The sequence below is a fragment of the Sardina pilchardus genome, chromosome 1, assembly GCF_963854185.1.
Source record: "Sardina pilchardus chromosome 1, fSarPil1.1, whole genome shotgun sequence".
Lineage (NCBI taxonomy): Eukaryota > Metazoa > Chordata > Actinopteri > Clupeiformes > Clupeidae > Sardina > Sardina pilchardus.
Genome location: NC_084994.1, coordinates 1,385,984 through 1,399,755, shown reverse-complemented (window position 1 = coordinate 1,399,755; position 13,772 = coordinate 1,385,984). Strand labels below are relative to the sequence as shown.

The 13,772-nt window shown below is 45.1% G+C and overlaps 1 protein-coding gene across 4 annotated transcripts in view; it reads left to right on the top strand.

The window, feature by feature from the left end:
* Positions 1–3,614: 3,614 nt before the first annotated feature.
* Positions 3,615–13,772, top strand: part of LOC134080637 (NACHT, LRR and PYD domains-containing protein 3-like) — a 37,423-nt gene continuing 27,265 nt past the window's right edge. The window contains exons 1-2 of one of the 4 annotated variants that reach the window (XM_062537178.1): positions 5,676–5,780; positions 6,721–6,785. In XM_062537178.1, the coding sequence (XP_062393162.1) occupies positions 6,768–6,785 (18 nt within the window). In that variant the 5' untranslated portion in view covers positions 5,676–5,780; positions 6,721–6,767. Of the gene's footprint in view, positions 3,696–5,654; positions 5,781–6,720; positions 6,786–6,886; positions 6,919–13,772 lie in introns of those variants that run through there. The other 3 variants (XM_062537193.1, XM_062537187.1, XM_062537202.1) reach the window with 3 other exon arrangements.

Genomic DNA, 13,772 nt, shown 5'->3' with positions numbered 1-13,772 from the left:
TTATGGGGTGGCACCCTCTCCACCTGTGGAAGGAGCACTCCCAGTGGCAACGAAAGAGAAATATCAGTAAATCATGAAATAAATAATAAACTTAAATCCGGCTCCTACACTGTGTGTGTGTGTGTGTGTGTGTGTGTGTGTGTGTGTGTGTGCGTGTGTGTGTGTGCGTGTGTGTGTGTGTGTGTGCGTGTGTGTGTGTGTGTGTGTGTGTGTGTGTGCGTGTGTGTGAGTGTGTGTGTGTGTGTGTGTGTGTGTGTGTGTGTGTGTGTGTGTGTGAATGGAAGATGGCAGGAGAGAGTCAGTAGTGGTGTAGGAGCCAAATGGAGTTTTGAGTTGATTTCCGATCTTTGATGCTGTTAGTGAGTGAGTGTGAGTGAATGTACAGTACACAAGTGAACCTTCAGTTGTTTTTTTATGTTTTTTTTTAATGTAATTATATTTTCTTGGTTGAATCTATGAACCAAGAAAATATAATTATCTATGGTTTTGAAGTGTTTGTTGTTGTAAATTGTGTTTTCTAAGATTTAGATTAGGTAAAGCATTTAATGATTAACGTAAGAGAAGGGGATACAAGACTGCATATCCGTCAATATAGTCGTCTCCTTTAATCTCATTTAATCATTAAAATGAAGGTGATGAGTGGAGAAAGGAATCAAACGATGTTTCAATAAACCACTGTTGAAATGAATGAAAATGGTTTTAGAAAATAGCCCACAGTAGGCCTATCAGAAGTTTTTAATATTTTATTAATTTTCAGAACTGTTGACTTTTTTTTAATTATTTTGATGTTGCTCAGCTAAATTTGTAAATAAAACTGGAAAAATATATTTTTTTAAATGGGTTTTGATTTCAGGCTGTAAGACAAAACAAGTGACTATTTCAAAAGGGTATGATGACTTTCTATAGGCACTGTACACACATACACACACACACACACATAAACACACATAAACACACTTTCTATAGGCACTGTATAATAAGTGGAGGTATACTAAGCACTAGGGATGGCTACCTAGTAGCTCTGAGCTTATCCAATTAAATTAATGCTAACGAAGGCTGTTACAGTCAAGATTTGTATTCAAGTCTCTCGGTCAACAGAGCTTGTAAGAGGCTGGAGTACAATACAACAATGGGATCAAATAAACTCACAGAAGAAGACATAAACAAAACCTACATGAGGCCTTGTACCAACCCGGGGAAGCTAATAACACTGTGGTAATATACTCTGGTAAGAACCCAACCCGGGGAAGCTAATAACACTGTGGTAATATACTCTGGTACAGTAAGTACCCTACCCGGGGAAGCTACAATAACACTGTGGTGATATACTCTGGTAAGTACCCAACCCGGGGAAGCTAATAACACTGTGGTAATAACTCTGGTAAGTACCCAACCCGGGGAAGCTACAATAACACTGTGGTAATATACTCTGGTAAGAACCCAACCCGGGGAAGCTACAATAACACTGTGGTAATATACTCTGGTAAGTACCCAACCCGGGGAAGCTAATAACACTGTGGTAATATACTCTGGTAAGTACCCAACCCGGGGAAGCTACAATAACACTGTGATGATATACTCTGGTAAGTACCCAACCCGGGGAAGCTACAATAACACTGTGGTAATATACTCTGGTAAGTACCCAACCCGGGGAAGCTACACTAACACTGTGGTGATATACTCTGGTACAGTAAGTACCCAACCCGGGGAAGCTACAATAACACTGTGGTAATATACTCTGGTAAGTACCCAACCCGGGGAAGCTACAATAACACTGTGGTAATATACTCTGGTAAGTACCCAACCCGGGGAAGCTGCAATAACACTGTGGTAATATACTCTGGTAAGTACCCAACCCGGGGAAGCTAATAACACTGTGGTAATATACTCTGGTAAGTACCCAACCCGGGGAAGCTAATAACACTGTGGTAATATACTCTGGTAAGTACCCAACCCGGGGAAGCTAATAACACTGTGGTGATATACTCTGGTACAGTAAGTACCCAACCCGGGGAAGCTAATAACACTGTGGTGATATACTCTGGTACAGTAAGTACCCAACCCGGGGAAGCTAATAACACTGTGGTGATATACTCTGGTACAGTAAGTACCCAACCCGGGGAAGCTAATAACACTGTGGTAATATACTCTGGTAAGTACCCAACCCAGGGAAGCTAATAACACTGTGGTAATATACTCTGGTAAGTACCCAACGCTATGTGATCACACAGTTCACTCATACCAAACCAGTGTAACACAGCAAAATGACTCACGGGTAGGAAGTACCACACAACGAAGGCTTCTATGAGTTTAGGGGTTCAAAGCCACACTCAGCCACTAGGGCGTGTCCACACTGCAAACTAGGGGTGCAGAATACTACCGTTACTCACACAATGTAGCACAGATTTTACCACCGGCACAGACAACAGTCCCCAGGGTCAGTACTTCACTTAAAGAAAGAAAATAAACAAATATAACAGACCAGGTAGGGGAAGAGTTGAAATAAAGAGGGAAATGAAACTACAGTAAGCAGCCCTTGTCTCACAACACACACACACACACACACACACACACGCACGCACGCACGCACGCACGCACGCACGCACGCACGCGCACACACACACACACACGCACACACCCACGTACCTCATGCAGGAAATAAGAAGAATTATTCAGCAGGAAGCTAAATAGGGCTAAAGCTCACTTGTCCACTAACTTATCAATCACCTCATCAGAATACACACACCTACTCACGTAATATAACACACACACACACACACACACACACACACACACACACACACACACACACACACACACACACACACACACACACACACACACACACACACACACACCTCATACAGGTGCACATGGAACTGACAGTGTTGGGAAGTGAGAAGAATTATTCAGCAGGAAGCTAAATAGGTCTAAAGCTCACTTGTCCACTAACTTATCAATCATTCTTATCAGAATACACACGTCTGCTCACACAAACACACACACACACACACACACGCACACACACACACACAATTTAAATATAGACATTAATGTTTTCTTATTCTATCATAGAATAATAGAATGACAAAATTCTTTTGAGAAATTCTTTCTGCCTGATGTATCCATCTTAATGTATGTAAGCTGTATGAAGCCTTTTCAAGAGACTGCCTGATGTATGTGTACCTACATGTATGTGCATTAATATATACAGTATATATATATATATATATATATATATATATATATATATATATATATATATATACAGTATAGACTATCATGATCATTTTGCCAACAATGAGTAGCCTATGTTTACATGGACATTCATATTCCGATTATTGTTGATCTCAATTCAAATTCAATTCAAGTTGACTGGAAAATTAGGAGTCATTCTCAATTCTATTTTGCATTTGCACAAGCCTGGTATGTCTGTGTGTGTATGTACAGTATGTAGGCTACAGGTGTGTTTGTCTCTGGGAAGGTGTGTGTGTGTGTGTGCAGGGGCGGGGACGGGGGCGGGGAGATGATAAACTGACACTTAAGGAAATAGAATTCCTATTTACACAAGGTGAACTTCCGCGGTGGAATGCCGAAAGGGATGCTCCGAGTTTGAGAATTTGGGGAATTGTTGGTTGTTGTCGACGAGATTGGTCGTTGTTCTACTACACTGTGTAGGCTACGTCCAATAAGTTGTAAGTAATCTCTTTGCATTCTTAACTGGCTTGTGATGATGAATGTGCATCAATAGGTTTGACATTGACGAGGGAATATGTATAATGCATATATAAGTGGTGTGTCATTATAGGACTACTCTACATTTTAAGACTGCTAAACTAACTTACTTAAAAGCATGGATAATGAAGGCTTGGTCAAGAGGTTTTGCTTGCATTATTTCTCACAACACCATAGAACACTCGGTTAGCATTAGCCTACTAGTGGAGGGAATTATGCTTTTATCTCACAACATCATGAAAAACCTCCTGCAGGCTACCTGACCTCCAGCACCCGATGTCATTGTGGTAGGTAGCGTAGAGTAGAGTAGCCTAGTAGGCCACCAACATGCAGTTTGTAGTCACCTGATGTTATTGTGGTAGGTAGCGTAGAGTAGAGTAGCCTAGTAGGCCACCAACATGCAGTTTGTAGTCACCTGATGTTATTGTGGTAGGTAGCGTAGAGTAGAGTAGCCTAGTAGGCCACCAACATGCAGTTTGTAGTCACCTGATGTTATTGTGGTAGGTAGCGTAGAGTAGAGTAGCCTAGTAGGCCACCAACATGCAGTTTGTAGTCACCTGATGTCATTGTGGTAGGTAGCGTAGAGTAGAGTAGCCTAGTAGGCCACCAACATGCAGTTTGTAGTCACCTGATGTCATTGTGGTAGGTAGCGTAGAGTAGAGTAGCCTAGTAGGCCACCAACATGCAGTTTGTAGTCAACCCGGAGAAAGAGAGAGAAGAGTCGGATGGAAAGAGGGCTGCCAGATTCATTGTTGTTGTAGCTTAATTTGACCTAAAACGTTACATTTACATTGATTATGGTTTGTATGTTTATTGTAGCCTATGACCACATACAACTAAATGAAAAACAACAACACAGACATTCATACACTTTGGTAAAGTGTAGTTTGGGTGAAGACAACATTTTCAAGCTATTTCAAATTACAGAGTGGATTTGTGAATTTGTGAGTAAAGTACAGAAACCTAAGAAGTTCCCTTACTGTTGAGACATCAAGTGCATTGCCTATAAGCCCAATACATGTTTTATATCTAAGAAGTTCCCTTACTGTTGAGACATCAAGGTCATTGCCTATAAGCCCAATACATGTTTTATATCTAAGAAGTTCCCTTACTGTTGAGACATCAAGGTCATTGCCTATAAGCCCAATACATGTTTTATATCTAAGAAGGTCCCTTACTGTTGAGACATCAAGTGCATTGCCTATAAGCCCAATACATGTTTTATATCTAAGAAGTTCCCTTACTGTGGAGGCATCAAGTGCATTGCCTATAAGCCCAATACATGTTTTATATCTAAGAAGTTCCCTTACTGTTGAGACATCAAGGTCATTGCCTATAAGCCCAATACATGTTTGTATTTCAAGTTGGGCTCAGGCATGTAGAACAGCCCTAAGGCCACTTGAGTCATTATGTAACCAGTGAACTGGGCTGCTCATCCAATCAGAATGCATGGATCCGGTCATGTGACTGCTCTGAAACATTGCTCAATCTGGGCATGGATTGACGAGACTTGTCTCCACCAGTTTGACAAGTTTAGTTGTGACCATTTGAGTGCATCTCAGTAAGCATTACAAACTCTTATGTACAGTGTGGTAGCAGCAGAGGAGAGGATTCAGATACTTGATTCTGGATTCACAGTGAAATTAAAAATACAATTTTTGTTGACATCTGACAAAGCACAATTGTGAATGGCTGATTGTGTGTGCGTTCATATGTGCGTGCGTGTGTGCGTGTGTGTGTGTGTGTGTGTGAAGAACAGGATCTCCATGTTTCAGACACTCAGTGTGTGTGTGTGTGTGTGTGTGTGTGTGTGTGTGTGTGTGTATGTACAGTATGTAAGCTATGTCTGTGTGCAGGGGCGGGGACGGGGGCGGGGAGATAATAACCTGACACTTAAGGAAATAGAATTCCTATACACAAGGTGAACTTCTAAAGTGGAATGCCGAAAGGGATGCTACGAGTTTGAGAATTTGGGGAATTGTTGGTTGTTGTCGATGAGACTGGTCGTTGTTCTACTACACTGTGTAGGCTACGTCCAATAAGTTGTAAGTAATCTCTTTGCTTTCATAATTGTTCATGCTTGTGATGAGGAATGTGCATCAATAGGTTTGACATTGAAGAGGGAATATGTATAATGCATATATAAGTGGTGTGTCATTATAGGACTACTCTACATTTTAAGACTGCTAAACTAACGTGTTAAAAGCATGGATAATGAAGGCTTGGTCAAGAGGTTTTGCTCGCATTATTTCTCACAACACCATAGAACACTCGGTTAGCATTAGCCTACTAGTGGAGGGAATGCTTTTATGTCACAAAATCAAGAGAAACCTCCTGCAGGCTACCTGACCTCCAGCACCCGATGATATTGTGGTAGGTAGCGTAGAGTAGAGTAGCCTAGTAGGCTAACATGCAGTTTGTAGTCACCTGATGTTATTGTGGTAGGTAGCGTAGAGTAGAGTAGCCTAGTAGGCTACCAACATGCAGTTTGTAGTCACCTGATGTCATTGTGGTAGGTAGCGTAGAGTAGAGTAGCCTAGTAGGCTACCAACATGCAGTTTGTAGTCACCCGATGTCATTGTGGTAGGTAGGGTAGGGTAGAGTAGCCTAGTAGGCTACCAACATGCAGTTTGTAGTCACCTGATGTTATTGTGGTAGGTAGCGTAGAGTAGAGTAGCCTAGTAGGCTACCAACATGCAGTTTGTAGTCACCTGATGTTATTGTGGTAGGTAGCGTAGAGTAGAGTAGCCTAGTAGGCTACCAACATGCAGTTTGTAGTCAACCCGGAGAAAGAGAGAGAAGAGTCGGATGGAAAGAGGGCTCATTGTTGTTGTAGCTTAATTTGACCTAAAACGTTACATTTACATTGATTATGGTTTGTAAACTTATTAGTGTGCTTGCTGAAAGCAGCACACTATTGTTCTTCCTATTATTATCAAATTTATTTATCTTGCGGAACATTTTTGTCTCCCTATCTTGTCCTAGGGATTTGGAGCTAGAGACGCCGTTCCACTTCTCACGCGTGCGTCCTGATGCGAGGATGGTGGCTTGTAAGCTTTTCGATACGCCTTGTCGTTCTCCCGTTATTCCAGTTTTTCCGGTCGATTTTTCCCCATAGGAATGAATGGAAAAGCGACTTTTGAGCGCTGATGCCCACACATTTTTCCACCTGTAGCCCAAACCGTAAGACATAAAGTCATGGAATTTAGTATGCTGATAGAGGAGACTACCCTGATTGACACCACCAGGTTTCATGCTCGCCACTCTCACGCTCTAGCGCCACCAACTGGTCAAAGATGGAAAACACGTTCATGCCCGTAACTTTTGATCCGTATGGCCGATTTTGATAAAACTTATACCATTGGAATCCTCTGACTCAGCCGATTCCAACGCACCATATGATGTAATTTTCCGCCATGATGGATTTTCCGCCATTTTGAATTTTGTCCAAAGTCAAAGTAAAGCTACCCTGGCCGCATAGTTTATCCGATCGTCATGAAACTTGGCACACATGATCTACAGACAAAGGCGGATCAACCGCCTTGATTTCGCCTTCATACGTCCAAGCGTTCGCCTGTGATAACCAATTAAATTCAGCGAGCGAAGCCGCCAAACAGGAAGTGGGCCTATCTTGGAAATTCTGTGACGTATGAAAGCCATATTTGGTGGGATGACATGAGACCCCATCCAAAGCACCCTCAATAAATTTGGTGTTATTTGGTCTGTCGATGGCTCTATAATTAGCAAAAACGTGTGTGTTGGTGAATGTATACTATTATTCGGAATAGCTCATCTTAAATTGCTTAGGTCATGCAGAAATGACATTTCAGAGTGATTTAAGATACAATGTTGATATTTAAAAAAAAAAAATCAAATCAAGGCCATTCTTCTAAAAGTTATTGGTGCAATTATCACAGCACTATGTGGTTCTGCCATGTAATTTCATACTTTCCTCATGGTCTAATGGTAGACCTGCACTTATTATTCATTCATTGGATGGCTGAGATGGTCCGCAACGGTGCAATGTGGGTGTAGTTCTAGGGTGGTCCGCAACGGGGTGTCTCATCCCGAGACTGTTTATATCTTAGCAATGCCATGGCCCCGAGGGGCAAGTACGGACTGATGCGCTGTTAGGAGTTGAGTGTGTTCATTTGGTATATATACTCGACAATCACACGATGTTTCATACTGACGGTGTGTTTTGGATGATTTGTATTGACCTGAGCATTCTGGGTAAATCACTCGAAGCCGGCGAAATACCGGAAGTAGAGCGGTCGCCCTGTCTGTGGTGTGCGTGAGGCAACGAGGATTTTAATTTTAGACTTCAAATTTCGGAATTTGAGAGGTCTAGTTATGAGGGTAGGCTAAACTAACTGCAGTTCAAATAGTTGGTTTTAACTTTACCAAGGCTGTTTTAATACTGAATTGCAACTGCTGTTATGAAGACTGTATGAAAGACTCTTATTTTGTTGAGGTGTGGTTGCCTAGCGACGCTCCCTCGTGCAGTCTCATGTTTAGTTTTATCAGACGTAGCGTTCTATGATCTTTGGTTAGTAGTAGGCTATTACCAGAGAGTTGCAGTCATGACGTTAGCTTTATAGAGATTAATACAGAGTGAGTCTACTACCTGTAAGTTGAAGTTGTGTGCGTCCATGACAACAAAGTAAGTAAAAGTAATGTTTGGTTATGTGTATTGTAGGTGGGATGTGTCGTTTACGTTAATATAATGCAAGTGATTAGCATGCTAAACGGAGATTTAGCATTCAGGGGATGAATGAATGCTGTTTATGTTACGTGTGTAATTAAGACAAGTTGTGCTCATAGAGAGATAGAGATACACTTTATTTGGTAATCATATTACTAATAGCAATTTATTTGGTTCTTTACAGACCACACATTCCTATATGTATAAGTTCATCCACACTGTTGTGTGGAACCTGTTTGAAGAGAAAATAAAGAAACGACTGCTTCAACCGGTGTTTTAACTGACGCCACCCAAGCAACATGTAACCCTATGTTACAGTTTATGGCAAGATGCCAGACTACGCCACCTAAGGCCTTGCACCTTAAGATGTATAAACTACGGTTAGCTCAAGGTTCCCCAATACAGGTGAATAGTATAAAGATGAAGCAGAGACGTGCATTCCAATTGAATGGGCAATGTTTATTAAATCAACTGGCACCAAAGACAAAGCATTAATTAGTATGGCTTTATTACACAAATATACGATATTCTAGTTAAAAAGCATCTAAAACAAGCATAAGACAGATTGTAAATGGCAAGACCGAGGTACTGGCTGTCACAATTGTATGACACTAAATTTCATTAATGGAGAGCTGGACCAGTGACTAGTTACCTGGAGAAGTGGGGGAGGGGAGGTCAACACAGCAAATCACTCCCAGTGCTCCAATATCTAGAATCACATCGCATACACACAGGCACACACACAGCAATTCATAATAAATGTGAAGGTGCTCATTAGGTCTACTTCTAATTCACCTCAAGCAGTGCAGAAGAGTAACCCCCGTCAAATAACCCCACAACACTGGTACCACGTTCACCGGCTCCTGTTGATAGAAGGGGGAAATGTAAGCCACAAATCAGTTGCACAAGCTACTTGACCAGCCAGTACCCGGAAGCAGAGCGCAGTAGGAAAGCATAGGCCTAATACAGTCTGAATTCTCTCATTGCCCACTCAAACCTCGGTAGGCAACACACCACCTTGCATACAGCTGCAAGGTGCTAAAGAAACAAAAGAAACTAAACAAAACTAATAAGCAGGCAAAACAGCAATGGCAAACTCCTGTATCTTAGCACATAATTAAGCACGCACAAACAAACTCGTAGCCCTCGGACACAGCAGCAATCGTTGTCCTGTTAGCGATGCATGCCCACGCCACAGCCAAACACAGACAAGGGGAAAACCGGCAACTCACACCAGGATCCCGGTCTAGTTCCCCACCGATAGACACCCAAATGAGACGAAAACGAGCCTACCCTTGACTGTCACTTCCGGGTTTTATACTGACACACATAAGTAAGAGTGGCTACAGGTGTGTGAATCGTAGGTTGAAGTGAACGCAGCAGCTAAAATGTAAACAGAACTTACCCGGAAGTAACCAGCCAGGGCAGTCATGTCACTCGATGGTTACATTATACCCCCCTCCTCTGAATCGACGTCCCGTCGATAAATCTGATAGCTTACAGCGAGAAGGTAGCGGGAATACTAACATGGGTCCTCCCTAGAGCCGGGTACCCGGGAGGCCGCAGTCCCCTTGCCAAAACTCGCCATTGAGACTGGGAGGCGATGGGGGTTGTTATGGTGACCCGCTGTTGGTCGGACGCTCCGACGGGAGGCTCCGGTGTAACTGAGAGGTGTGGCCTGGCCATCCATGGATAAGCCAATGGTCTCTGCGTCCAGTCTGGTGCCACTGGGTGAGAAATCGGCCTCCGGTATAGTGGGTGATGGGGGACGATGCAGTGGAGTGAGTATTGGTTGGTCTGGGACGGACTCAGCCGGCATGGCCACCAGTACCCCAGGCACAGAGTCTTCATCCAGATGTGGGGCATCTGCTTGGTCGGAGTCTCCTGGAAGCTCCATGAGCCACTCTGCTTGTTGAGTGGAGGGGTTGTTCGATTGAGTGCACTTCACCATAGTCCGATGCACCTGCCTTACTTGTCCCAGATTGTGTGTTGGTGCCACGGTGTACACCACACCCCCAGGGCTAGGGGCTCGCAGCACCTGATGCACAATAGGGGACCAAGCATCTTGGATCTTATTACGGCCACGTATGGACAGGTCCCGTAAATACACCATCTGACCCACGTCCAATTCTCCACACTGTGCCTTCTGGTCATGCCTCGCTTTCCGGCGCTCAGCTGCCTGCTTCAACCTCTCCCGGACACTGCTGAAGGCCACCTCCAGGCGCCTCTGATGTTCTTGGACCCAGTTGCACACAGTGCCAGTTTGAGGTTCAGGGATTCGACCTAGGAGAAAATCAACAGGCAAGTGAGGCTCTTGGCCAAACATCAAGAAATGTGGGCACTCACCAGTAGTTTGATGTGTAGTCGTGTTATAGCTAAAAACTAACTGTGGGAGGTACTGTGGCCAGTAGCTCTTCTGTTCGACTGAGAGTGTGCGCAGTAAGTTGTGCATTGTGCGGTTAAACCGCTCACACTGGCCATTTCCTTGGGGGTGGTATGGGGTGGTGCGCGTCTTTTGGATCCCATACAAGCCGCACAGCTGGTGGACAATGGCACTCTCAAAACACCTACCCTGGTCTGAGTGGAGCCTGGCCGGGACCCCAAACCGGTAGAACCACTCTTTCAGTAGGACGCTCGCCACAGTGGGTGCCCGCTGGTCCCGGGTCGGTATGGCCTGAGTAAACTTGGTAAATACATCAGTTAATACCAATACTTGTTCTACCCCATCCCTGGAAGGTTCTAGGTACGAGAAGTCTATGGCTAATACTTCATTAGGCCTAGTTGCCAGCAGGTGGCCCATGGGAGCCCTACTCTGTGGCTGCGATATTTTAGCTAGGGTACACCGTGTACACTGTTGGCAATACTGCTTAATGTCTTTCGCCATACCTGGCCAGAAACACCTCTGTCGGACAAGTTCCACCGTCCGTTCATTCCCTTGATGTCCCTGCGCATCATGGAGCTGGTGCAAGACTTCATCCCTCAGGCACTCAGGAAGCAGTAGTTGCAGACACTCCTCCCCCCCATCAGTTCTTAAAATCTTACGATATAGGAGGTTGTCTACCACCGTTATCCGACCCCACTCCCGTAGCAGTCCTTGTACGTCTGCGGAAAGCCCCTCCCGTTCCATCCGGCTTGGCACCCGGCTCATTTGCCAGAAGGGGAGGAAGGCGCCAATGGTCGGGTCAGTCTCCTGAAGCTTCCTCAGGTCAGTGGGGGAACGACCTGGAAGGACTGTTATAGCTGCCTGAGTCACCGGCTGTACACTTTCTCCGATGGCCTCCTGTAGAGGTGCTGGCAGGACGATTCCTGGGAAGACAGCTGCCGTCGCGTCTGTAAAGGTCTCCAGGCGTTGTCGGGACAGGGCGTCAGCGTTCTGGTTAGTTCTGCCAGGTCTGTAACGAACAGAAAAGTTAAAAGCTGCTAGTTCTGCAACCCACCTCTGTTCTGTAGCCCCTAGTTTAGCAGAGTTGAGGTGGCTTAATGGGTTATTATCAGTCCATACCACACACTGTTGTCCCCACAAATACTCACGAAACTTGTCGGTCAGTGCCCACTTCAACCCTAGAAATTCAAGCTTCATAGAGCTGTACTTCCGCTCCGCCGGGTTAAGGCTCCGACTGGCATATGCCACCGGACGCACCCTCCCGCCTTGCTCCTGCGAGAGTACAGCTCCCAGACCATGGTGACTAGCATCTACTTCTACAATGAATGGGAGGGAAAAGTTAGCAAAAGCTAAGGTTGGGGAGTGGACTAGTTTTACCTTCATCTCCTGGAAGCTCTGTTCACACTCTTCAGACCAGACCGTTTCTAAGCTTGCCCGATGTCCTTTCCGACCCTTGCCTCCTCCTTGTTCAGCCACTATACGATGTAAAGGTGCTGCCAACTCTGCAAATCCTTGGACAAAGCGGCGATAATAGCTGGTAAAACCGAGGAAAGATCGCAACTCTTGGGTGTTTCGTGGCCGGGGCCAGTTGGCTACTGCAGCCACCTTCTCTGGATCTGTCGAGACACCTTTTCCAGATATTAAGTGACCCAGATAACGGACCCGTTTTTGAAGAAAACAGCACTTCTCCAATTTCGCCTTGATGCCCTCTTTTTGTAAACGGCTCAGCACCAGTTCCAGGCGCTTAAGATGTTCGTCGGCATCGGAGGAAAATATTATGATGTCATCCAGGTACAGCCATAATGACTGCCCGTTCTGATCTCCAAATATCCGCTCCATAAGCCGCTGGAACGTGCCGGGTGCGTTACACAACCCAAAAGGCATTCTGTTGAATTCAAATAACCCAAAGGGGGTGCAAAAGGCTGTTTTAGGGCGGTCTCTTTCAGTGACTGGGATTTGGTGGTATCCACTGGATAAGTCGATGGTTGTAAACCACTGGGCTCCGGACAGGGAATCAAGAGTCTCTTCAATTCGGGGCAGGGGGAAGGCATCTCTGCGGGTTCGACTGTTTAGTTGCCGGTAGTCGACACACATTCGAAGGCTGCCGTCCTTCTTCTTGACCAGAACAATGGGAGAGGCAAAGGGACTACAGCTCTCCCGGATAATGTGGTTGTCTAACAACTGTCGTATATGGGCCTTTACGGACTCGTAGTCTGAGGGGGGGATGCGTCTAAACCTTTGCCGTATGGGCCTGTCATCAATCAAGGGAATGTCATGCGATAGGAGATTAGTGCAACCTAGATCACCCTCAGATGTGGAAAACACAGACGAGTATTGGCAGAGTAACCCTCTAACCTTCTCCTGCTCTGTTTGCGACAGTGTACTTAAGTCTAGCCCATTAATTTGTTCCAGAATCGTAGGACAATGGCCAGTTTGCGTATAAACAGGAACTGTTAGTCTACCAATAGTATCCCCCCTCCCTGTGACAGGATTTAATGGTTCCACCCTCTCTGTGACCCCTGGGGGCAGACCAACTATCTGGGCCAGTGACAGTATACCCACTGGGCAGCGTGGACGGAGCACAGCCCTAAAGCTGGTAACATTTAAGAGGGGGACATAAGCGGTACCGTCATGTACTTTAAGCAATGCAGGGAGGGGTACTAATCCCCTGGGCAGCTGCTGAGGGGTACTAAGGGGCTCAAGCAACACCACTCCTTGGGTCTTGCCCAACTGCTGGGCACATGTTGTTGCAACAAACTTAACTGAACCTGCGGGTATATAGACGGCCTTGCGGCCTCTTACCTTGGCCAACCCAGTGTGGCAAGGGGGCTTAGTCTGGGCCTGATGACATAACTGAAAGGCATCCCTCCATAGTCTAGTGTCCTGGGAGGCTGTTGGGCTGTCAAAAAGAGCAGGGCCATGCTGAGTGAACAGTTCAAAGTAACACTC